The sequence below is a fragment of the Oncorhynchus clarkii genome, chromosome 19 (assembly GCF_045791955.1).
Source record: "Oncorhynchus clarkii lewisi isolate Uvic-CL-2024 chromosome 19, UVic_Ocla_1.0, whole genome shotgun sequence".
NCBI lineage: Eukaryota > Metazoa > Chordata > Actinopteri > Salmoniformes > Salmonidae > Oncorhynchus > Oncorhynchus clarkii.
Genome location: NC_092165.1, coordinates 18,676,655 through 18,704,539, shown reverse-complemented (window position 1 = coordinate 18,704,539; position 27,885 = coordinate 18,676,655). Strand labels below are relative to the sequence as shown.

At 53.4% G+C, this 27,885-nt stretch overlaps 1 protein-coding gene across 1 annotated transcript in view; it reads left to right on the top strand.

The window, feature by feature from the left end:
• Positions 1–8,884: 8,884 nt before the first annotated feature.
• The window catches only part of LOC139374428 (hornerin-like), a 44,097-nt gene continuing 25,096 nt past the window's right edge, over positions 8,885–27,885 (top strand). Inside the window, exons 1-24 of the mRNA XM_071115476.1 lie at positions 8,885–8,949; positions 9,284–9,642; positions 11,779–12,090; positions 12,503–12,629; positions 13,418–13,585; positions 14,513–15,207; positions 15,545–15,735; positions 15,893–15,936; positions 16,040–16,284; positions 16,778–16,799; positions 16,883–17,379; positions 17,607–17,754; positions 17,987–18,837; positions 18,881–18,944; positions 19,754–20,281; positions 20,336–20,586; positions 21,734–21,976; positions 22,054–22,338; positions 22,463–22,569; positions 22,935–23,178; positions 24,909–24,975; positions 25,196–25,744; positions 26,366–26,682; positions 27,429–27,435. Of these exons, the coding sequence (XP_070971577.1) occupies positions 8,885–8,949; positions 9,284–9,642; positions 11,779–12,090; positions 12,503–12,629; positions 13,418–13,585; positions 14,513–15,207; positions 15,545–15,735; positions 15,893–15,936; positions 16,040–16,284; positions 16,778–16,799; positions 16,883–17,379; positions 17,607–17,754; positions 17,987–18,837; positions 18,881–18,944; positions 19,754–20,281; positions 20,336–20,586; positions 21,734–21,976; positions 22,054–22,338; positions 22,463–22,569; positions 22,935–23,178; positions 24,909–24,975; positions 25,196–25,744; positions 26,366–26,682; positions 27,429–27,435 (6,386 nt within the window). The remainder of the gene's footprint in view (positions 8,950–9,283; positions 9,643–11,778; positions 12,091–12,502; positions 12,630–13,417; positions 13,586–14,512; positions 15,208–15,544; positions 15,736–15,892; positions 15,937–16,039; positions 16,285–16,777; positions 16,800–16,882; positions 17,380–17,606; positions 17,755–17,986; positions 18,838–18,880; positions 18,945–19,753; positions 20,282–20,335; positions 20,587–21,733; positions 21,977–22,053; positions 22,339–22,462; positions 22,570–22,934; positions 23,179–24,908; positions 24,976–25,195; positions 25,745–26,365; positions 26,683–27,428; positions 27,436–27,885) is intronic.

Here is a 27,885-nt window from a genome sequence, read left to right as displayed (position 1 = left end):
TTTATGTACATATTCTTTATCCCTTTACACGTGTGTATAAGGTAGTAGTTGTGGAATTGTTAGGTTAGATTACTCGTTGGTTATTACTGCATTGTCGGAACTAGAAGCGCAAGCATTTCGCTACACTCGCATTAACATCTGCTAACCATGTGTATGTGACAAATAAAATTTGATGTGGATTTGTCATAACATTTGATCTGATTTTCATCTAAGTCACAACAATAGACAAACACAGTCTGCTTAAACTAATAACACACAAACTATTATACGTTTTCATGTCTTTCTTGAACACTGTAAACATTCACAGTGCAGGGTGGGAAAGGTATGTGAACCCTTGGATGTAATAACTGGTTGACCCTCGTTTTTGCAGCAATAACCTCAACCAAATGTTTTCTGTAGTTGCGGATCAGACCTGCATAATGGTCAGGAGGAATGTTGGACCATTCCTCTTTACAAAACTATCAGTTCAGAAATATTCCTGGGATGTCTGGTGTGATCCGCTCTTTTGAGGGCGTAGGAAGGGGTTGCTCGTACCCCCTTTACATTGCCCCGATTTTACCCTTTATCTTCTGCTTCGGGTCGTTCAGACGGGACCGCGAGGCTAAAGGTGAGGCTGGCCCATTTAAAAATTGAGCAAAAAGATACAGATGCAGTATGATCTAGAAATTAGAATGGAAATCGACAAGGAGGTGAGGATCCGACAACTGGCGCTAGACACTGGCTTCAGTGCAACTCCAAGCCCACTTCGATGTGAGTAGAAATATAGCTTTAGTCTCTCCATTTCGAGAGTCGGAAGTTGATTCCTATTTCTCTGCATTTGAGCGCGTGGCCGCAGTGCTGCATTGGCCACTCGAGATTTGGCTGCTCCTGTTGCAATGTAAATTGTCTGGGAAAGCCCAGGAAGTAGTAGCTGCTCTCTCCCTGGAAGACAGTTTACACTATGATACAGTTAAAACTACCGTGTTGCGGGCTTATGAGCTGGTGCTTGAAGCTTATAGGCAGCGCTTCAGGAACCACAAGAATTTGTTCCGTCACATGGTAATGTTGGGGAAAAGGGGCTGAACGGAACCAAAGCAAAGAAAGTAAATATCAAAGCCCCCGCTCCTACCTTACCTGCCTACCCACTACTTACCTAACTAACACCACCTGGTGCACTAATCAAAATACAGGGGATGGTCCACTCAGGTCTTACCTAGTGTGCATAGACAGTATATACTATGGGTATATGTATGCCTGCAGGCCTCTTGCCTAAGCACTCCCAAGGTGCCTTCCCCTTCCCCCCTGGGAACAAAAACAGAATAACAAAAACAATGTCAATAATCAAAACACTGCGTCCTATTTACACACACAGGACATACTAATAAGCTCTCTCTGCAACAAACATAGGACCTACCAAAAAGCTCCTTAGCAACAACTAACATAGTACACACTAATCATCTCTCTCAACACTAACCAAAATACAGGACATAACCATCAGCTCTATCTGAGAAACAACCAACACAGGCTTTAGCCCTCTAGCCCTCTAGCCTCATCTCTGGGTCTTTCAGCATGACAATGATCCCAAACACACCGCCCGGGCAACGAAGGAGTGACTTCGTAAGAAGCATTTCAAGGTCCTGGAGTGGCCTAGCCAGTCTCAACCCCATAGAAAATCTTTGGAGGGAGTTAAAAGTCTGTGTTGCCCAGCAACAGCCCCAAAACATCACTGCTCTAGAGGAGATCTGCATGGAGGAATGGGCCAAAATACCAGCAACAGTGTGTGAAAACCTTGTGAAGACTTACAGAAAACGTTTGACCTCTGTCATTGCCAACAAAGGGTATATAACAAAGTATTGAGATAAACTTTCGTTATTGACCAAATACTTATTTTCCACCATCATTTGCAAATAAATTCATTAAATCCTACAATGTGATCCTACAATTTTTTTTATTTTTGCTTCAAGATGCTACAGTTTTAGGTTTAAAACTATTTATATCATCTTAACTGGTTGGATAATGAATCCTTGCCACGGCTCTACTAATATACAACTTTGAATTCAAGAATGTGACCTCTGTACTACAAATATGTAGCTAGCTAGTTACACACTGCTAGTTGGTGGGTGTGCAGCCAGGCAGGTTGGAACTGGATAGCTAGCTAGCATTAGAGACTGACAAACAAGGGAAAAAGTTATGCAGGATAGATATCTAGCTAGCTAGCTTTCTTAGATGGGTAGCCTAGTGGTTAGAGAGTTGGACTAGTAACCGAAAGGTTGCAAGTTCAAATCCCCGAGCTGACAAGGTACAAATCTGTCGTTCTGCCCCTGTACAGGCAGTTAACCCACTGTTCCTAGGCCGTCATTGAAAATAAGAATTTGTTCTTAACTGACTTGCCTAGTTAAATAAAGGAAAAATCAAATAAAAAAATGAATGTCTGAACTGGGAAATAGTTAGATAGCTACCTTCCGGTTTTCGGTTGCTTGAATGTTGTCATGTTCAAAATTCTCAACAGCTTGAGTCACTCACATGGGTGTATAGTCTGTCACAACGGTAAAACACGTTTAGGTTATTCAAACCTGATCGGTTATAGATGGTTCAGGTTTTTTCAATTGCAAACAAAGCAGTGATGTCATTTTCTCAAAAATATTAGTGATTTATGATGAAAAGTGCCACTGCTTCTGCCTTGCCTCAAGCTAACTATAGCTAGCTAGCTATACATGAAATGCCAATCTATCAAATGTTTTTATAAAGCCATTTTTACATCAGCACATGTCTCAAAGTGCTATACAGAAACCCAGCCTAAAACCCCAAACAGCAAGCAATGTAGAAGCACGGTGACTAGGAAAAACTCCTTAGAAAGGCTGTAACCTAGGAATAAACCTAAAGAGAAAACCAGGCTCAGAGGGGTGGCCAGTCCTCTTCTGGCAGTGCCGGGTGGAGATTATAACAGTACATGGCCAAGATGTTCAAACGTTCATAGATGGCCAGCAGGGTCAAATAATGATTATCACAGAGGTTGTAGAGGGTGCAACAGGTCAGCACCTCAGGAGTAAATGTCAGTTGGCTTTTCAATTACGTTTGTCTTGTCATTATTGAATACTACTAGCCAATTACCAGCAGACAGATTCAACAATGCATGGCTGGCTGTCCAGTCCTGGAATCCAGAAATACAGTGCAGTAGAGAAGAAGCAAGGGAAAACTGTCATAATGTTCCCACACAAACTAGATACGGACAAACCAAACTTCTCTGTGGCACGCCGCACCTGCGTGCATGCAATTATTGCATTGAATCATAATTTCACCGCCTTGGCTACATACCTTGAAATAAGTGGCAAAAGTTTTTTTTTTAAATGGACTTGCTGGCTCAGCATATCACACGTCAGGCATCAACTTGGTTATTTATAGAAAACATGGCTGTATTAAAATATTATATTTATGCCATTTAACACAGCACTAAAATAAATGGATGCAAAGCCAAAGTTATTGCCAGGGACACAAGACCCAACATTTAAGCGTCCCAACATTTAAACTTGGGAAAATATCAATTGCATTTCCTTGATTCCTTGTGTCCTCCCTCCTTACCTCCTTCTCAATACATATTGGATGAGGTCCTGGGCACAGTGGTGGACAAAATACCCAATTGTCATACTTGAGAAAAATAAAGATACCTTAATAGAAAATGACTCAAATAAAAGTGAAAATCACCCAGTAAAATACTACTTGAGTAAAAGTCAAAAGATTTTTGGGTTTAAATATACTTATGTATCGAAAGTAAATGTAATTGCTAAACATTATTAAGTATCAAAAGTATAAATAATTTCTAATTCCTTATATTAAGCAAACCAGATGGCACCATTTTCTTGTCATTTATTTTAGGTTATTTATTCATTTTTACATATGAATAGTCACACACAACCAGGGGCACACTGTTTAGTGAGTCCGCCAGATCAGAGGCAGTAGAGATGTTCTCTTAATAAGTGTGTTATTGGACCATTTCACTGTCCTGCTAAGCATTCAAAATGTAATGAGTACTTTTGGGTGTCAGGGAAAATGTATGGAGAAAAAATGAATGTATTGAAGTAAAAGTAAAAGTTGTCAAAAATATAAATAGTCAAGTAAAGTACAGATACCCCAAAAAACTACTAATTATTAAAAAAAATATATTTTTATACCCTTTTTTCTCCCCAATTTCGTGGTATCCAATTGGTAGTTACATTCTTGTCTCATCACTGCAACTCCAAAACGGACTCGGGAGAGGCGACAACAACCACATCTTTTCCGACAACACCTACAGCAGCTCCGAAAACCACATCTTCCCCCACAACAACCACAGCTGCCCCCACAACAACCACAGCTGCACCAACAACAACCACAGAATCACCCACAACAACCAACGATGCACCCACAACAACCACATCTTCTCCGACAACACCTACAGCATCTCCGACAACCACAGCCATCCCCACAACGACCACATTTTCTCAAACAACAACTAAAGAATCTCCCACAACCACAGCAGCTTCCCCTACAACAACCCCAGCTGTTCCAACAACAAATACAGTTGCTCCCAGTACAACCACAGCCGGTATTACAATGACCACAGCTGCACCTACAACAACCACAGCATCTCCCACAACAACAATAGTGGCTGCTGCTATGACAACTACAGCTGTGGCTACAACATCTACAGTTGCTCCCAAAACAACAGCAACCTTTTCCACAACTACAGCTGTGGCTACAACTACAGCCATCCCTTCAACAACAACAGCAGCTCCAACAAACAAAACAGCTGACTCCAAAACAACCGCAGCTTCTACAACAACAACCAAAGCTGATCCCACAACAACCACAGCCATCCCCACAACAACCACAGCTGCACCCACAACAACCAACGATGCTCCCACTACAACCACTGGGGCAACCACAACAACCACAACGGCTACCACTAAAACCATAGCTGCTCCCATTAAAACCACAGCTGATGTTACAACAATGACAGGGGCTCCCACTACGACCACAGCGGCTCCCACTACAACCACAGCGGCTCCCACAACAACCGCAGCTTACCTCACAACAACCACAGAGGCTCCCACAACAACCACAGCGACTCCCGCAACAACCACAGCGGCTCCCACTACAACCACAGCTGCACCAACAACAACCACAGAATCACCCACAACAACCAACGATGCACCCACAACAACCACATCTTCTCCGACAACACCTACAGCATCTCCGACAACCACAGCCATCCCCACAACGACCACATTTTCTCAAACGACAACTAAAGAATCTCCCACAACCACAACAGCTTCCCCTACAACAACCCCAGCTGTTCCAACAACAAATACAGTTGCTCCCAGTACAACCACAGCCGGTATTACAATGACCACAGCTGCACCTACAACAACCACAGCATCTCCCACAACAACAATAGTGGCTGCTGCTACGACAACTACAGCTGTGGCTACAACATCTACAGTTGCTCCCAAAACAACAGCAACCTTTTCCACAACTACAACATCTGATTATATGACAACTACAGCTGTGGCTACAACTACAGCCATCCCTTCAACAACAACAGCAGCTCCAACAACCACAACAGCTGACTCCAAAACAACCGCAGCTTCTACAACAACAACCAAAGCTGATCCCACAACAACCACAGCCATCCCCGCAACAACCACAGCTGCACCCACAAAAACCAACGATGGTCCCACTACAACCACTGGGGCAACCACAACAACCACAGGGACTCCCACTACAACCACAGCGGCTCCCACTACAACCACATTGGCTCCCACTACAACCAAAGCGGCTCCCACTACAACCACAGCAGCTCCCATTACAACCACAGAAGCACTCACAACAACCAACGATGCTCCCACTACAACCACTGCGGCAACCACAATGACCATAGGGGCTCCCACTACAACCACAGCGGCTCCCACTACAACCAGAGCATCTCCCACTACAACCACAACGGCTACCACTAAAACCATAGCTGCTCCCATTAAAACCACAGCTGATGTTACAACAATGACAGGGGCTCCCACTACGATCACAGCGGCTCCCACTACAACCACAGCGGCTCCCACTATAACCACAGCGGCTCCCACTACAACCACAGTGGCTCCCACTACAACCGCAGCTTACCTCACAACAACCACAGAGGCTCCCACAACAACCACAGCGACTCCCGCAACAACCACAGCGCCTCCCACTACAACCACAGCGGCTCCCACTACAACCACAGCTCCTCCCACTACAACCACAGCGACTCCCACTACAACTACAGCGGCTCCCACAACAACCACAGCGGCTCCCACTGCAACCACTGCGGCTCCCACTACAACCACAGCGGCTCCCACAACAACCACAGCGGCTCCCACAACAACCGCAGCGGCTCCCACTACAACCGCGGCGGCTCCCATAACAACCACAGCGGCTCCCATTACAACCACAGCGGATCCCACAACAACCACAGAGGCTCCCACAACAACCACATTGACACCCACAACAACCACATCAGCTCCCACAACAACCACTGCGTCTCCCACAACAACCACAGCAGCTCCCACTACAACCACAGCGGCTTCCACTACAACCACATCGGCTCCCACTACAACCACAGCTGCTCCCACTACAATCACAGCGGCTCCGACTACAACCACAGCTCCTCCCACTAAAACCACAGCGACTCCCACTACAACCACAGCGGCTCCCACTACAGCCACATTTGCTCCCACTACAACCACAGCGTCTCCCACTACAACCACAGCTTCTCCCACTACAACAGCTCCCATAGCAACAGCAAAAGCTGGTGTAACAACATCCACTGCTGGCCCTACCACAACGGCTCCCACTACAACCACAGCGGCTCCCACTACATCCACTGCGGATCCAACTACAAACACAGCGGCTCCCACTACAACCACATCGGCTCCCACTACAACCACATCTGCTCCCACTACAACCACAGCGGCTCCCACTACAACCACAGCGGCTCCCACTACAACAGCTCCCATACCATCAACAAAAGCTGGTGTAACAACATCCACTGCTGGCCCTACCACAACGGCTCCCACTTCAACCACAGCGGCTCCCACTACAACCAAAGAAACTCCCACTACAACCACAGCGGCTCCCACTACATCCACAGCCACTCCCACTACAACCACAGCGGCTCCCACTACAACCACAGCGGCTCCCACAACAGCCACAGCTTACCTCACAACAACCACAGAGGCTCCCACAACAACCACATCGACACCCACAACAACCACATCAGCTCCTACAACAACCACTGCGTCTCCCACAACAACCACAGCAGCTCCCACTACAACCACAGCGTCTTACAATTCAACCACAGCAGCTCCCACTACAACCAAAGCTGCTCCCACTACAATCACAGCGGCTCCCACTACAACCACAGCTCCTCCCACTACAACCACAGCGACTCCCACTAAAACCACAGCGGCTCCCACAACAACCACAGCGGCTCCCACTGCAACCACAGCGGCTCCCACTACAACCACAGTGGCTCCCACTGCAACCAATGCGGCTCCCACTACAACCACAGCAGCTCCTACTAAGGCCACAGCAACTCCCACTACAACCACAGCGGCTCCCACTACAACCACAGCGGCTCCCACTACAGACACAGCGGCTCCCACTACAACCACAGCGACTCCCACTACAACCACAGCTACTCCAACTACAACAGCTCCCATAGCATCAACAAAAGCTGGTATAACAACATCCACTGCTGTCCCTACCACAACGGCTCCGACTACAACCACAGCGGCTCCCAATACAACCACTGCGTCTCCCACTACAACCACAGCGACTCCCACTACAACCACAGAAGCTCCCACTACAACCACAGCGGCTCCCACAACAACCACAGCGACTCCCACTACAACCACAGCGGCTCCCAGTACAACCACAGCGGCTCCCACAACAGCCACAGCTTACCTCACAACAACCACAGCGGCTCCCACTACAACCACAGCGACTTCCACTACAACCACAGAAGCTCCCACTACAACCACAGCGGCTCCCACTACAACCACAGAAGCTCCCACTACAACCACAGCGGCTCCCACAACAACCACAGCGACTCCCACTACAACCACAGCGGCTCCCAGTACAACCACAGCGGCTCCTACAACAGCCACAGCTTACCTCACAACAACCACAGAGGCTCCCACAACAACCACATCGACTCCCACAACAACCACAGCGGCTCCCACAACAACCACAGCAGCTCCCACTACAACCACAGCGGCTCCCACTACAACCACAGCGGCTCCCACTACAACCACAGCTGCTCCCACTACAACCACAGCGGCTCCCACTTCAACCACAGCTCCTCCCACTACAACCACAGCGACTCCCACTACAACCACATTTGCTCCCACTACAACCACAGTGGCTCCCACTACAACCACAGCTGCTCCCACTACAACAGCTCCCATAGTAACAGCAAAAGCTGGTGTAACAACATCCACTGCTGGCCCTACCACAACGGCTCCCACTACAACCACAGCGGCTCCAACTTCAAACACTGCGGCTCCCACTACAAACACAGCTGCTCCCACAACAACCACAGCGGCTCCCACTACAACCACAGCGGCTCCCACAACAACCACAGCGGCTCCCATTACAACCACAGCGGCTCCCACTACAACCACAGCGGTTCCCAATAAAACCACAGCAGCTCCCACTACAACCACAGCAGCTCCCACTGCAACCACTGCGGCTCCCACTACAACCACAGCAGCTCCTACTACGACCACAGCAACTCCCACTTCACCCACAGCGGCTCCCACTACAACTACAGCGGCTCCCACTTCAACCACATTTGCTCCCACTACAACCACAGCAGCTCCCACTACAACCACATATGCTCCCACTACAACCACAGCGGCTCCCACTACAACCACAGCGGCTCCCACTACAACAACAGAGGCTCCCACTACAACCACATCGGCTCCCACTACATCCACTGCAGCACCCACTACAACCACAGCGGCTCCCACTACAACCACAGCGGCTCCAACAACAACCACAGCGGCTCCCACAACAACCACAGCAGCTCCCACTACAACCACAGCGGCTCCCACTACAACCACAGCGGCTCCCACTACAACCACAGCTGCTCCCACTACAACCACATCGGCTCCCACTACAACCACAGCGGCTCCCACTACAACCACAGCGGCTCCCACTACAACCACAGCTGCTCCCACTACAACCACTGCGGCTCCAAATACAACCACAGCGGCTCCCACTAAAACCACAGAAGCTCCCACTACAACCACAGTGGCTCCCACTACAACCACAGCGACTCCCAATACAACCACAGAAGCTCCCACTACAACCACAGCGGCTCCCACAACAACCACAGCGACTCCCACTACAACCACAGCGGCTCCCACAACAGCCACAGCTTACCTCACAACAACCACAGAGGCTCCCACAACAACCACATCGACTCCCACAACAACCACAGCGACTCCCACAACAACCACAGCAGCTCCCACTACAACAACAGAGGCTCCCACTACAACCACATCGGCTCCCACTACATCCACTGCAGCACCCACTACAACCACAGCGGCTCCCACTACAACCACAGCGGCTCCAACAACAACCACAGCGGCTCCCACAACAACCACAGCAGCTCCCACTACAACCACAGCGGCTCCCACTACAACCACAGCGGCTCCCACTACAACCACAGCTGCTCCCACTACAACCACATCGGCTCCCACTACAACCACAGCGGCTCCCACTACAACCACAGCGGCTCCCACTACAACCACAGCTGCTCCCACTACAACCACTGCGGCTCCAAATACAACCACAGCGGCTCCCACTAAAACCACAGAAGCTCCCACTACAACCACAGTGGCTCCCACTACAACCACAGCGACTCCCACTACAACCACAGAAGCTCCCACTATAACCACAGCGGCTCCCACAACAACCACAGCGACTCCCACTACAACCACAGCGGCTCCCACAACAGCCACAGCTTACCTCACAACAACCACAGAGGCTCCCACAACAACCACATCGACTCCCACAACAACCACAGCGACTCCCACAACAACCACAGCAGCTCCCACTACAACCACAGCGGCTCCCACTACAACCACAGCGGCTCCCACTACAACCACAGCTGCTCCCACTACAACCACAGTGGCTACCACTACAACCACAGCTCCTCCCACTACAACCACAGCGACTCCCACTACAACCACATTTGCTCCCACTACAACCACAGCGGCTCCCACTACAGCCACAGCTGCTCCCACTACAACAGCTCCCATAGCAACAGCAAAAGCTGGTGTAACAACATCCACTGCTGGCCCTACCACAACGGCTCCCACTACAACCACAGCGGCTCCCACTTCAAACACTGCGGCTCCCACTACAAACACAGCGGCTCCCACAACAACCACAGCGGCTCCCACTACAACCACAGCGGCTCTCACAACAACCACAGCGGCTCCCATTACAACCACAGCGGCTCCCACTTCAACCACAGCGGCTCCCACTACAACCACAGCAGCTCCCACTACAACCACAGCAGCTCCTACTACGACCACAGCAACTCCCACTTCACCCACAGCAGCTCCCACTACAACTACAGCGGCTCCCACTTCAACCACATTTGCTCCCACTACAACCACAGCAGCTCCTACTTCGACCACAGCAACTCCCACTACAACCACACTAGCTCCCACTACAACCACAGCAGCTCCCACTACAACCACATTTGCTCCCACTACAACCACATTTGCTCCCACTACAACCAAAGCGGCTCCCACTACAACAACAGTGGCTCCCACTACAACCACATCGGCTCCCACTACAACCACTGCAGCACCCACTACAACCACAGCGGCTCCCACTACAACCACAGAGGCTCCCACTACAACAGCTCCCATAGCAACAACAAAAGCTGGTGTAACAACATCCACTGCTGGCCCTACCACAACGGCTCCCACAACAACCACAGCTTACGTATCAACAACCACAGAGGCAGCCACAACAACCACAGCGACTCTCACAACAACCACAGCGGCTCCCACAACAACCACTGCGGCTCTCACTACAACCACAGCGACTCCCACTAAAACCACAGCGGCTCCCACAAAAGCCACAGATTACCTCACAACAACCACAGAGGCTCCCACAACAACCACATCGACTCCCACAACAACCACAGCTGCTCCCACAACAACCACTGCGTCTCCCACAACAACCACAGCAGCTCCCACTACAACCACAGCGGCTCCCACTACAACCACAGCGGCTCCCACTACAACCACAGCGACTCCCACTACAACCACATTTGCTCCCACTACAACCACAGCAGCTCCCACTACAACCACAGCGGCTCCCACTACAACCACAGCGGCTCCCACTACAACCACAGCTGCTCCCACTACAACAGCTCCCATAGCAACAGCAACAGCTGGTGTAACAACATCCACTGCTGGCCCTACCACAACGTCTCCCACTACAACCACAACGACTCCCACTACAACCACAGCGGCTCCCACAACAACCACAGCGGCTCTCATTACAACCACAGCGGCTCCCACTTCAACCACAGCGGCTCCCACTGCAACCACTGCGGCTCCCACTACAACCACAGCAGCTCCTACTACGACCACAGCAACTCCCACTACAACAACAGCAGCTCCCACTACAACCACAGCAGCTCCCACTACAACCACATCTGCTCCCACTACAACCACAACGGCTCCCACTACAACCACAGAGGCAGCCACAACAACAACAGCGACTCTCACAAGAACCACATCGGCTCCCACTACAACCACAGCAGCACCCACTACAACCACAGCTTACCTCACAACAACCACAGAGGCTCCCACAACAACCACATCAACTCCCACTTCAACCACAGCGGCTCCCACTACAACCACAGCAGCTCCCACTACAACCACAGCAGCTCCTACTACGACCACAGCAACTCCCACTTCACCCACAGCAGCTCCCACTACAACTACAGCGGCTCCCACTTCAACCACATTTGCTCCCACTACAACCACAGCAGCTCCTACTTCGACCACAGCAACTCCCACTACAACCACACTAGCTCCCACTACAACCACAGCAGCTCCCACTACAACCACATTTGCTCCCACTACAACCACATTTGCTCCCACTACAACCAAAGCGGCTCCCACTACAACAACAGTGGCTCCCACTACAACCGCATCGGCTCCCACTACAACCACTGCAGCACCCACTACAACCACAGCGGCTCCCACTACAACCACAGAGGCTCCCACTACAACAGCTCCCATAGCCACAACAAAAGCTGGTGTAACAACATCCACTGCTGGCCCTACCACAACGGCTCCCACAACAACCACAGCTTACGTATCAACAACCACAGAGGCAGCCACAACAACCACAGCGACTCTCACAACAACCACAGCGGCTCCCACAACAACCACTGCGGCTCTCACTACAACCACAGCGACTCCCACTAAAACCACAGCGGCTCCCACAAAAGCCACAGATTACCTTACAACAACCACAGAGGCTCCCACAACAACCACATCGACTCCCACAACAACCACAGCTGCTCCCACAACAACCACTGCGTCTCCCACAACAACCACAGCAGCTCCCACTACAACCACAGCGGCTCCCACTACAACCACAGCGGCTCCCACTACAACCACAGCGACTCCCACTACAACCACATTTGCTCCCACTACAACCACAGCAGCTCCCACTACAACCACAGCGGCTCCCACTACAACCACAGCGGCTCCCACTACAACCACAGCTGCTCCCACTACAACAGCTCCCATAGCAACAGCAACAGCTGGTGTAACAACATCCACTGCTGGCCCTACCACAACGTCTCCCACTACAACCACAACGACTCCCACTACAACCACAGCGGCTCCCACAACAACCACAGCGGCTCTCATTACAACCACAGCGGCTCCCACTTCAACCACAGCGGCTCCCACTGCAACCACTGCGGCTCCCACTACAACCACAGCAGCTCCTACTACGACCACAGCAACTCCCACTACAACAACAGCAGCTCCCACTACAACCACAGCAGCTCCCACTACAACCACATCTGCTCCCACTACAACCACAACGGCTCCCACTACAACCACAGAGGCAGCCACAACAACAACAGCGACTCTCACAAGAACCACATCGGCTCCCACTACAACCACAGCAGCACCCACTACAACCACAGCTTACCTCACAACAACCACAGAGGCTCCCACAACAACCACATCAACTCCCACAACAACCACAGTGGCTCCCACAACAACCGCTGCGTCTCCCACAACAACCACAGCATATCCCACAACAACCCCAGCTGCTTCCACAACAACAACAGCTGATGTTATAACAATGACAGCAGCTCCCACTACGACCACAGCAACTCCCACTACAACAACAGTGGCTCCCACTACAACCACATCGGCTCCCACTACAACCACTGCAGCACCCACTACAACCACAGCGGCTCCCACTACAACCACAGAGGCTCCCACTACAACAGCTCCCATAGCAACAACAAAAGCTGGTGTAACAACATCCACTGCTGGCCCTACCACAACGGCTCCCACAACAACCACAGCTTACGTATCAACAACCACAGAGGCAGCCACAACGACCACAGCGACTCTCACAACAACCACAGCGGCTCCCACAACAACCACTGCGGCTCTCACTGCAACCACAGCGACTCCCACTAAAACCACAGCGGCTCCCACAAAAGCCACAGATTACCTCACAACAACCACAGAGGCTCCCACAACAACCACATCGACTCCCACAACAACCACAGCTGCTCCCACAACAACCACTGCGTCTCCCACAACAACCACAGCAGCTCCCACTACAACCACAGCGGCTCCCACTACAACCACAGCGGCTCCCACTACAACCACATCGGCTCCCACTACAACCACTGCAGCACCCACTACAACCAAAGCGGCTCCCACTACAACCACAGAGGCTCCCACTACAACAGCTCCCATAGCAACAACAAAAGCTGGTGTAACAACATCCACTGCTGGCCCTACCACAACGGCTCCCACAACAACCACAGCTTACGTATCAACAACCACAGAGGCAGCCACAACGACCACAGCGACTCTCACAACAACCACAGCGGCTCCCACAACAACCACTGCGGCTCTCACTACAACCACAGCGACTCCCACTAAAACCACAGCGGCTCCCACAAAAGCCACAGATTACCTCACAACAACCACAGAGGCTCCCACAACAACCACATCGACTCCCACAACAACCACAGCTGCTCCCACAACAACCACTGCGTCTCCCACAACAACCACAGCAGCTCCCACTACAACCACAGCGGCTCCCACTACAACCACAGCAGCTCCCACTACAACCACAGCGGCTCCCACTACAACCACAGCGACTCCCACTACAACCACATTTGCTCCCACTACAACCACAGCGGCTCCCACTACAACCACAGCGGCTCCCACTACAACCACAGCGGCTCTCACTACAACCACAGCTGCTCCCACTACAACAGCTCCCATAGCAACAGCAACAGCTGGTGTAACAACATCCACTGCTGGCCCTACCACAACGTCTCCCACTACAACCACAACGACTCCCACTACAACCACAGCGGCTCCCACAACAACCACAGCGGCTCTCATTACAACCACAGCGGCTCCCACTTCACCCACAGCAGCTCCCACTACAACTACAGCGGCTCCCACTTCAACCACATTTGCTCCCACTACAACCACAGCAGCTCCTACTACGACCAAAGCAACTCCCACTACAACCACACTAGCTCCCACTACAACCGCAGCAGCTCCCACTACAACCACAGCAGCTCCCACTACAACCACAGAGGCTCCCACTACAACAACAGTGGCTCCCAATACAACCACATCGGCTCCCACTACAACCACTGCAGCACCCACTACAACCACAGCGGCTCCCACTACAACCACAGAGGCTCCCACTACAACAGCTCCCATAGCAACAACAAAAGCTGGTGTAACAACATCCACTGCTGGCCCTACCACAACGGCTCCCACAACAACCACAGCTTACGTATCAACAACCACAGAGGCAGCCACAACAACCACATCGACTCTCACAACAACCACAGCGGCTCCCACAACAACCACTGCGGCTCTCACTACAACCACAGCGACTCCCACTAAAACCACAGCGGCTCCCACAAAAGCCACAGATTACCTCACAACAACCACAGAGGCTCCCACAACAACCACATCGACTCCCACAACAACCACAGCTGCTCCCACAACAACCACTGCGTCTCCCACAACAACCACAGCAGCTCCCACTACAACCACAGCGGCTCCCACTACAACCACAGCGGCTCCCACTACAACCACAGCGGCTCCCACTACAACCACAGCGACTCCCACTACAACCACATTTGCTCCCACTACAACCACAGCGGCTCACACTACAACCACAGCGGCTCCCACTACAACCACAGCGGCTCCCACTACAACCACAGCTGCTCCCACTACAACAGCTCCCATAGCAACAGCAACAGCTGGTGTAACAACATCCACTGCTGGCCCTACCACAACGTCTCCCACTACAACCACAACGACTCCCACTACAACCACAGCGGCTCCCACAACAACCACAGCGGCTCTCATTACATCCACAGCGGCTCCCACTACAACCACAGCGGCTCCCACTGCAACCACTGCGGCTCCCACTACAACCACAGCAGCTCCTACTACGACCACAGCAACTCCCACTACAACAACAGCAGCTCCCACTACAACCACAGCAGCTCCCACTACAACCACATCTGCTCCCACTACAACCACAACGGCTCCCACTACAACCACAGAGGCAGCCACAACAGCCACAGCGACTCTCACAACAACCACATCGGCTCCCACTACAACCACAGCAGCACCCACTACAACCACAGCTTACCTCACAACAACCACAGAGGCTCCCACAACAACCACATCAACTCCCACAACAACCACAGTGGCTCCCACAACAACCGCTGCGTCTCCCACAACAACCACAGCATCTCCCACAACAACCGCAGCTGCTTCCACAACAACAGCTCACATAGCAACAGCAACAGCTGGTGTAACAACATCCACTGCTGGCCCTACCACAACGGCTCCCACTACAACCACAACGACTCCCACAACAACCACAGCGGCTCCCACAACAACCACAGCGGCTCCCACTATAACCACAGCGGCTCCCACTACAACCACAGCTGCTCCCACTACAACAGCTAACATAGCAACAGCAACAGCTGGTGTAACAACATCCACTGCTGGCCCTACCAAAACGACTCCCACTACAACCACAACGACTCCCACTACAACCACAGCGGCTCCCACAACAACCACAGCGGCTCTCATTACAACCACAGCGGCTCCCACTACAACCACAGCGGCTCCCACTGCAACCACTGCGGCTCCCACTACAACCACAGCAGCTCCTACTACGACCACAGCAACTCCCACTACAACAACAGCAGCTCCCACTACAACCACAGCAGCTCCCACTACAACCACATTTGCTCCCACTACAACCACAACGGATCCCAATACAACCACAGAGGCAGCCACAACAACCACAGCGACTCTCACAACAACCAGATCGGCTCCCACTACAACCACAGCAGCAACCAATACAACCACAGCTTACCTCACAACAACAAAAGAGGCTCCCACAACAACCACATCAACTCCCACAACAACCACAGTGGCTCCCACAAAAACCGCTGCGTCTCCCACAACAACCAGAGCATCTCCCACAACAACCCCAGCTGCTTCCACAACAACAACAGCTGACGTTATAACAACGACAGCAGCTCCCACTACGACCACAGCAACTCCCACTACAACCACATCGGCTCCCACTACAACCACAGCGGCTCCCACTACAACCACAGCGGCTCCCACTACAACCACTACGGCTCCCACAACAACCTTAGCGGATCCCACTACAACAACAGCTGCTCCCACTACAACCACATCGGCTCCCACTACAACCAAAGCTGCTCCCATTACAACCACTGCGGCTCCCACTACAACCACAGCGGCTCCCACTACAACAGCTCCCATAGCATCAACAAAAGCTGGTGTAACAACATCCACTGCTGGCCCTACCACAACGGCTCCCACTACAACCACAGCGGCTCCCACTACAACCACTGCGGGTCCCACTACAACTACAGCGGCTCCCACAACAACCACAGCGGCTCACACAACAACCACAGCGGCTCACATTACATCCACAGCGACTCCCACTACAACCACAGCGGCTCCCACTACAACCACAGCGGCTCCCACTACAACCACAGCGGCTCCCACTACAACCACAACTGCTCCCACTACAACCACTGCGGCTCCCACTACAACCACAGCGGCTCCCACTACAACCACAACTGCTCCCACTACAACCACTGCGGCTCCCACTACAACCACAGCGGCTCACACTACAACCACAGCGGCTCCCACTACAACCACAGCGGCTCCCACTACAACCACAACGGCTCCCACTGCAACCACTGCGGCTCCCACTACAACCAGAGCAGCTCCTACTACAACCACAGCAACTCCCACTACAACCACAGCAGCTCCCACTACAACTACAGCGGCTCCCACTTCAACCACAGCAGCTCCCACTGCAACCACTGCGGCTCCCACTACAACCACAGCAGCTCCTACTACGACCACAGCAACTCCCACTACAACCACAGCGGTTCCCACTACAACTACAGCGGCTCCCACTTCAACCACATTTGCTCCCACTACAACCACAGCAGCTCCTACTACGACCACAGCAACTCCCACTACAACCACAGCGGCTCCCACTACAATCACAGCAGCTCCCACTACAACCACATTTGCTCCCACTACAACCACAGCGGCTCCCACAACAACCACTGCGTCTCCCACAACAACCACAGCAGCTCCCACTACAACCACAGCGGCTCCCACTACAAACACAGCTCCTCCCACTACAACCACAGCTGCTCCCACTACAACAGCTCCCATAGCAACAGCAAAAGCTGGTGTAACAACATCCACTGCTGGCCCTACGACAACGGCTCCCACTACAACCACAGCGGCTCCCACTTCAAACACTCCGGCTCCCACTACAAACACAGCGGCTCCCACAACAACCACAGCGGCTCCCACTACAACCACAGCGGCTCCCACAACAACCACAGCGGCTCCCATTACAACCACTGCGGCTCCCACTGCAACAACAGCGGCTCCCACTACAATCACAGCGGCTCCCAGTACAACCACAGCGGCTCCCACTGCAACCACTGCGGCTCCCACTACAACCACAGCAGCTCCTACTACGACCACAGCAACTCCCACTACAACCACAGCGGCTCCCACTACAACTACAGCGGCTCCCACTTCAACCACATTTGCTCCCTCTACAACCACAGCAGCTCCTACTACGACCACAGGAACTCCCACTACAACCACAGCAGCTCCCACTACAACCACAGCAGTTCCCACTACAACCACATTTGCTCCCACTACAACCACAGCGGCTCCCACAACAACCACAGCGACTCCAACTACAACCATAGCAGCTCCCACTACAACCACAGCGGCTCCCACAACAACCACAGCGGCTCCCACTACAACCACAGCGGCTCCCACAACAACCACAGCGACTCCAACTACAACCATAGCAGCTCCCACTACAACCACAGCAGCTCCCACTACAACCACATTTGCTCCCACTACAACCACAGCGGCTCCCACTACAACCCCAGCTGCTTCCACTACAACATCAGCTGATATTAGAATAACGACAGCAGCTCCCACTACGACCACAGCGTCTCCCACTACAACCACAGCAGCTCCCACTACAACCACAGCGGCTCCCACAACAACCACAGCGCCTCCCACTACAACCACAGCTGCTCCCACTACGACCACATCGGCTCCCACTACAACCACAGCTGCTCCCACTACAACCACAGCGGCTCCCACTACAACCACTGCGGCTCCCACTACAACCACAGCAGCTCCCTCTACAACCACAGCGGCTCCCACAACAACCACAGCAACTCCCACTACAACCACAGCTGCTCCCACTACGACCACATCGGCTCCCACTACAACCACAGCTGCTCCCACTACAACCACAGCGGCTCCCACTACAACCACTGCGGCTCCCACTACAACCACAGCAGTTCCTACTACGACCACAGCAACTCCCACTACAACCACAGCGGCTCCCACTACAACCACAGCGGCTCCAAATACAACCACAGCGGCTCCCACTACAACAACAGCGGCTCCCACTACAAACACAGCGGCTCCCACTACAACCACAGCGGCTCCCACTACAATCACAGCGGCTCCCACTACAACCACAGAGGCTCCCACTACAACCACAGCGGCTCCCACTACAACCACAGCGACTAACACTACAACCACAGCGGCTCCCACAACAACCACAGCTGCTCCCACTACAACCACATCGGCTCCCACTACAACCACATCTGCTCCCACTACAACAGCTCCCATAGCATCAACAAAAGCTGGTGTAACAACATCCACTGCTGTCCCTACCACAACGGCTCCCACTACAACCACAGCGGCTCCCACTACAACCACAGCGGCTCCCACTACATCCACAGCGGCTCCCACTACAAAAACAGCGGCTCCCACTACAACCACAGCGGCTCCCACTACAACCACAGCGGCTCCCACTACAACCACATCGGCTCCCACTACAACCACAGCTGCTCCCACTACAACAGCTCCCATAGCATCAACAAAAGCTGGTATAACAACATCCACTGCTGTCCCTACCACAACGGCTCCCACTACAACCACAGCGGCTCCCACTACAACCACAGCGGCTCCCACAACAACCACAGCGGCTCCCACTACAACCACATCGGCTCCCACTACAACCACAGCAGCACCCACTACAACCACAGTGGCTCCCACTACAACAGCTCCCATAGCAACATCAAAAGCTGGTGTAACAACATCCACTGCTGGCCCTACCACAACGGCTCCCACAACAACCACAGCTTACGTAACAACAAACACAGAGGCACCCACAACAACCACAGCGACTCTCACAACAACCACAGCGGCTCCCACAACAACCACACCTTCTCCCACAACAAAAACAGCGGCTCCCACTACAACCACATCGGCTCCCACTACAACCACAGCGGCTCCCACTACAACAGCTCCCATAGCAACAACAAAAGCTGGTGTAACAACATCCACTGCTGGCCCTAACACAACGGCTCCCACAACAACCACAGCTTACGTAACAACAACCACAGAGGCACCCACAACAACCACAGCGACTCTCACAACAACCACAGCGGCTCCCACAACAACCACAGCGGCTCCCACTACAACCACAGCGGCTCCCACAACAACCACAGCGACTCCAACTACAACCATAGCAGCTCCCACTGCAACCACAGCAGCTCCCACTACAACCACATTTGCTCCCACTACAACCACAGCGGCTCCCACTACAACCCCAGCTGCTTCCACTACAACAACAGCTGATATTAGAATAACGACAGCAGCTCCCACTACGACCACAGCAACTACCACTACGACCACATTGGCTCCCACTACAACCACAGCAGCTCCCACTACAACAACAGCGGCTCCCACTACAACCACAGCGGCTCCCACTACAACCACAGCGTCTCCCACTACAACCACAGCAGCTCCCACTACAACCACAGCGGCTCCCACAACAACCACAGCGCCTCCCACTACAACCACAGCTGCTCCCACTACGACCAAATCGGCTCCCACTACAACCACAGCTGCTCCCACTACAACCACAGCGGCTCCCACTACAACCACTGCGGCTCCCACTACAACCACAGCAGCTCCTACTACGACCACAGCAACTCCCACTACAACCACAGCGGCTCCCACTACAACCACAGCCACTCCCACTACAACCACAGCAGCTCCCACAACAACCACAGCGGCTCCCACAACGACCACAGCAACTCCCACTACAACCACAGCTGCTCCCACTACGACCACATCGGCTCCCACTACAACCACAGCTGCTCCCACTACAACCACAGCGGCTCCCACTACAACCACTGCGGCTCCCACTACAACCACAGCAGTTCCTACTACGACCACAGCAACTCCCACTACAACCACAGCGGCTCCCACTACAACCACAGCGGCTCCAAATACAACCACAGCGGCTCCCACTACAACAACAGCGGCTCCCACTACAAACACAGCGGCTCCCACTACAACCACAGCGGCTCCCACTACAACCACAGCGCCTCCCACTACAACCACAGAGGCTCCCACTACAACCACAGCGGCTCCCACTACAACCAGAGCGACTAACACTACAACCACAGCGGCTCCCACAACAACCACAGCTGCTCCCACTACAACCACATCGGCTCCCACTACAACCACAGCTGCTCCCACTACAACAGCTCCCATAGCATCAACAAAAGCTGGTGTAACAACATCCACTGCTGTCCCTACCACAACGGCTCCCACGACAACCACAGCGGCTCCCACTACAACCACAGCGGCTCCCACTACATCCACAGCGGCTCCCACTACAAAAACAGCGGCTCCCACTACAACCACAGCGGCTCCCACTACAACCACAGCGGCTCCCACTACAACCACATCGGCTCCCACTACAACCACAGCTGCTCCCACTACAACAGCTCCCATAGCATCAACAAAAGCTGTTATAACAACATCCACTGCTGTCCCTACCACAACGGCTCCCACTACAACCACAGCGGCTCCCACTACAACCACAGCGGCTCCCACAACAACCACAGCGGCTCCCACTACAACCACATCGGCTCCCACTACAACCACAGCAGCACCCACTACAACCACAGTGGCTCCCACTACAACAGCTCCCATAGCAACATCAAAAGCTGGTGTAACAACATCCACTGCTGGCCCTACCACAACGGCTCCCACAACAACCACAGCTTACGTAACAACAACCACAGAGGCACCCACAACAACCACAGCGACTCTCACAACAACCACAGCGGCTCCCACAACAACCACACCGTCTCCCACAACAACCACAGCGGCTCCCACTACAACCACAGCTGCTCCCACTACAACCACATCGGCTCCCACTACAACCACAGATGTTCCCACTACAACAGCTCCAATAGCATCAACAAAAGCTGGTGTAACAACATCCACTGCTGTCCCTACCACAACGGCTCCCACTACAACCACAGCGGCTCCCACTACAACCACAGCGGCTCCCACTACATCCACAGCGGCTCCCACTACAACCACAGCGGCTCCCACTACAACCACAGCGGCTCCCACTACAACCACAGCGGATCCCACTACAACCACAGCGACTCCCACTACAACCACAGCGGCTCCCACTACAACCACAGCGGCTCCCACAACAACCACAGCGGCTCCCACTACTACCACATTGGCTCCCACTACAACCACAGCAGCACCCACTACAACCACAGCGGCTCTCACAACAACCACAGCGGCTCTCACAACAACCACTGCGTCTCCCACAACAACTACAGCTTACCTCACAACAACCACAGAGAATCCCACAACAACCACATCGACTCCCACAACAACCACTGCGTCTCCCACAACAACCACAGCTTACCTCACAACAACCACAGAGGCTCCCACTACGACCACAGCAACTCCCACTACAACCACATTGGCTCCCACTACAAGCACAGCAGCTCCCACTACAACCACAGCAACTCCCACTACAACCACATTGGCTCCCACTACAACCACAGCGGCTCCCACTACAACCACAGCAGCTCCTACTACGACCACAGCAACTCCCACTACAACCACAGCGGCTCCCACTACAACCACAATGGCTCCCAGTACAACCACATTTACTCCCACTACAACCACAGCAGTTCCTACTACGACCACAGCAACTCCCACTACAACCACAGCGGCTCCCACTATAACCACAGCGGCTCCCAATACAACCACAGCGGCTCCCACTACAACAACAGCGGCTCTCACTACAACCACATCGGTTCCCACTATAACCACAGCAGCACCCACAACAACCACAGAGGCTCCCACAACAACCACATCGACTCCCACAACAACCACACCGGCTCCCACAACAACAACAGCGGCTCCCACTACAACCACAGCGGCTCCCACTACAACCACAGCGGCTCCCACAACAACCACAGCAGCTCCCACTACAACCACAGCAGCTCCCACAACAACCACAGCGGCTCCCACTACAACCACAGCGGCTCCCACAACAACCACAGCGACTCACTATACAACCACAGCAGCTCCCACTACAACCACAGCAGCTCCCACTACAACCACATTTGCTCCCACTACAACCACAGCGGCTCCCACTACAACCCCAGCTGCTTCCACAACAACAACAGCTGATGTTAGAATAACGACAACAGCTCCCACTACGACCACAGCAACTACCACTACAACCACATTGCCTCCCACTACAACGACAGCTGCTCCCACTACGACCACATCGGCTCCCACTACAACCACAGCTGCTCCCACTACAACCACAGCGGCTCCCAATACAACCACTGCGGCTCCCACTACAACCAGAGCAGCTCCTACTACGACCACAGCAACTCCCACTACAACCACAGCGGCTCCCACTACAACCACAGCGACTCCCACTACAACCACAGCAGCTCCCACTACAACCACAGCGGCTCCCACAACAACCACAGCGCCTCCCACTACAACCACAGCTGCTCCCACTACGACCACATCGGCTCCCACTACAACCACAGCTGCTCCCACTACAACCACAGCGGCTCCCACTACAACCACTGCGGCTCCCACTACAACCACAGCAGTTCCTACTAGGACCACAGCAACTCCCAATACAACCACAGCGGCTCCAACTACAACCACAGCGGCTCCCAATACAACCACAGCGGCTCCCACTACAACAACAGCGGCTCCCACTACAACCACAGCTGCTCCCACTACAACCACAGCGGCTCCCACTACAACCACAGCGGCTCCCACTACAACCACAGAGGCTCCCACTACAACCACAGCGGCTCCCACTACAACCACAGCGACTAACACTACAACCACAGCGGCTCCCAAAACAACCACAGCTGCTCCCACTACAACCACATCGGCTCCCACTACAACCACAGCTGCTCCCACTACAACAGCTCCCATAGCATCAACAAATGCTGGTGTAACAACATCCACTGCTGTCCCTACCACAACGGCTCCCACTACAACCACAGCGGCTCCCACTACAACCACAGCGGCTCCTACTACGACCACAGCAACTCCCACTACAACCACAGCGGCTCCCACTACAACCACAGCGGCTCCCACTACAACCACAACGGCTCCCACTACAACCACAGCGGCTCCCACAACAACCACAGCGGCTCCCACTACAACCACAGCGGCTCCCACTACAACCACATCGGCTCCCACTACAACCACAGCTGCTTCCACTACAACCACAGCAACTCCCACTACAACCACAGCTGCTCCCACTACGACCACATCGGCTCCCACTACAACCACAGCTGCTCCCACTACAACCACAGCGGCTCCCACTACAACCACTGCGGCTCCCACTACAACCACAGCAGTTCCTACTACGACCACAGCAACTCCCACTACAACCACAGCGGCTCCCACTACAACCACAGCGGCTCCAAATACAACCACAGCGGCTCCCACTACAACAACAGCGGCTCCCACTACAAACACAGCGGCTCCCACTACAACCACAGCGGCTCCCACTACAACCACAGCGCCTCCCACTACAACCACAGAGGCTCCCACTACAACCACAGCGGCTCCCACTACAACCAGAGCGACTAACACTACAACCACAGCGGCTCCCACAACAACCACAGCTGCTCCCACTACAACCACATCGGCTCCCACTACAACCACAGCTGCTCCCACTACAACAGCTCCCATAGCATCAACAAAAGCTGGTGTAACAACATCCACTGCTGTCCCTACCACAACGGCTCCCACGACAACCACAGCGGCTCCCACTACAACCACAGCGGCTCCCACTACATCCACAGCGGCTCCCACTACAAAAACAGCGGCTCCCACTACAACCACAGCGGCTCCCACTACAACCACAGCGGCTCCCACTACAACCACATCGGCTCCCACTACAACCACAGCTGCTCCCACTACAACAGCTCCCATAGCATCAACAAAAGCTGTTATAACAACATCCACTGCTGTCCCTACCACAACGGCTCCCACTACAACCACAGCGGCTCCCACTACAACCACAGCGGCTCCCACAACAACCACAGCGGCTCCCACTACAACCACATCGGCTCCCACTACAACCACAGCAGCACCCACTACAACCACAGTGGCTCCCACTACAACAGCTCCCATAGCAACATCAAAAGCTGGTGTAACAACATCCACTGCTGGCCCTACCACAACGGCTCCCACAACAACCACAGCTTACGTAACAACAACCACAGAGGCACCCACAACAACCACAGCGACTCTCACAACAACCACAGCGGCTCCCACAACAACCACACCGTCTCCCACAACAACCACAGCGGCTCCCACTACAACCACAGCTGCTCCCACTACAACCACATCGGCTCCCACTACAACCACAGATGTTCCCACTACAACAGCTCCAATAGCATCAACAAAAGCTGGTGTAACAACATCCACTGCTGTCCCTACCACAACGGCTCCCACTACAACCACAGCGGCTCCCACTACAACCACAGCGGCTCCCACTACATCCACAGCGGCTCCCACTACAACCACAGCGGCTCCCACTACAACCACAGCGGCTCCCACTACAACCACAGCGGATCCCACTACAACCACAGCGACTCCCACTACAACCACAGCGGCTCCCACTACAACCACAGCGGCTCCCACAACAACCACAGCGGCTCCCACTACTACCACATTGGCTCCCACTACAACCACAGCAGCACCCACTACAACCACAGCGGCTCTCACAACAACCACAGCGGCTCTCACAACAACCACTGCGTCTCCCACAACAACTACAGCTTACCTCACAACAACCACAGAGAATCCCACAACAACCACATCGACTCCCACAACAACCACTGCGTCTCCCACAACAACCACAGCTTACCTCACAACAACCACAGAGGCTCCCACTACGACCACAGCAACTCCCACTACAACCACATTGGCTCCCACTACAAGCACAGCAGCTCCCACTACAACCACAGCAACTCCCACTACAACCACATTGGCTCCCACTACAACCACAGCGGCTCCCACTACAACCACAGCAGCTCCTACTACGACCACAGCAACTCCCACTACAACCACAGCGGCTCCCACTACAACCACAATGGCTCCCAGTACAACCACATTTACTCCCACTACAACCACAGCAGTTCCTACTACGACCACAGCAACTCCCACTACAACCACAGCGGCTCCCACTATAACCACAGCGGCTCCCAATACAACCACAGCGGCTCCCACTACAACAACAGCGGCTCTCACTACAACCACATCGGTTCCCACTATAACCACAGCAGCACCCACAACAACCACAGAGGCTCCCACAACAACCACATCGACTCCCACAACAACCACACCGGCTCCCACAACAACAACAGCGGCTCCCACTACAACCACAGCGGCTCCCACTACAACCACAGCGGCTCCCACAACAACCACAGCAGCTCCCACTACAACCACAGCAGCTCCCACAACAACCACAGCGGCTCCCACTACAACCACAGCGGCTCCCACAACAACCACAGCGACTCACTATACAACCACAGCAGCTCCCACTACAACCACAGCAGCTCCCACTACAACCACATTTGCTCCCACTACAACCACAGCGGCTCCCACTACAACCCCAGCTGCTTCCACAACAACAACAGCTGATGTTAGAATAACGACAACAGCTCCCACTACGACCACAGCAACTACCACTACAACCACATTGCCTCCCACTACAACGACAGCTGCTCCCACTACGACCACATCGGCTCCCACTACAACCACAGCTGCTCCCACTACAACCACAGCGGCTCCCAATACAACCACTGCGGCTCCCACTACAACCAGAGCAGCTCCTACTACGACCACAGCAACTCCCACTACAACCACAGCGGCTCCCACTACAACCACAGCGACTCCCACTACAACCACAGCAGCTCCCACTACAACCACAGCGGCTCCCACAACAACCACAGCGCCTCCCACTACAACCACAGCTGCTCCCACTACGACCACATCGGCTCCCACTACAACCACAGCTGCTCCCACTACAACCACAGCGGCTCCCACTACAACCACTGCGGCTCCCACTACAACCACAGCAGTTCCTACTAGGACCACAGCAACTCCCAATACAACCACAGCGGCTCCAACTACAACCACAGCGGCTCCCAATACAACCACAGCGGCTCCCACTACAACAACAGCGGCTCCCACTACAACCACAGCTGCTCCCACTACAACCACAGCGGCTCCCACTACAACCACAGCGGCTCCCACTACAACCACAGAGGCTCCCACTACAACCACAGCGGCTCCCACTACAACCACAGCGACTAACACTACAACCACAGCGGCTCCCAAAACAACCACAGCTGCTCCCACTACAACCACATCGGCTCCCACTACAACCACAGCTGCTCCCACTACAACAGCTCCCATAGCATCAACAAATGCTGGTGTAACAACATCCACTGCTGTCCCTACCACAACGGCTCCCACTACAACCACAGCGGCTCCCACTACAACCACAGCGGCTCCTACTACGACCACAGCAACTCCCACTACAACC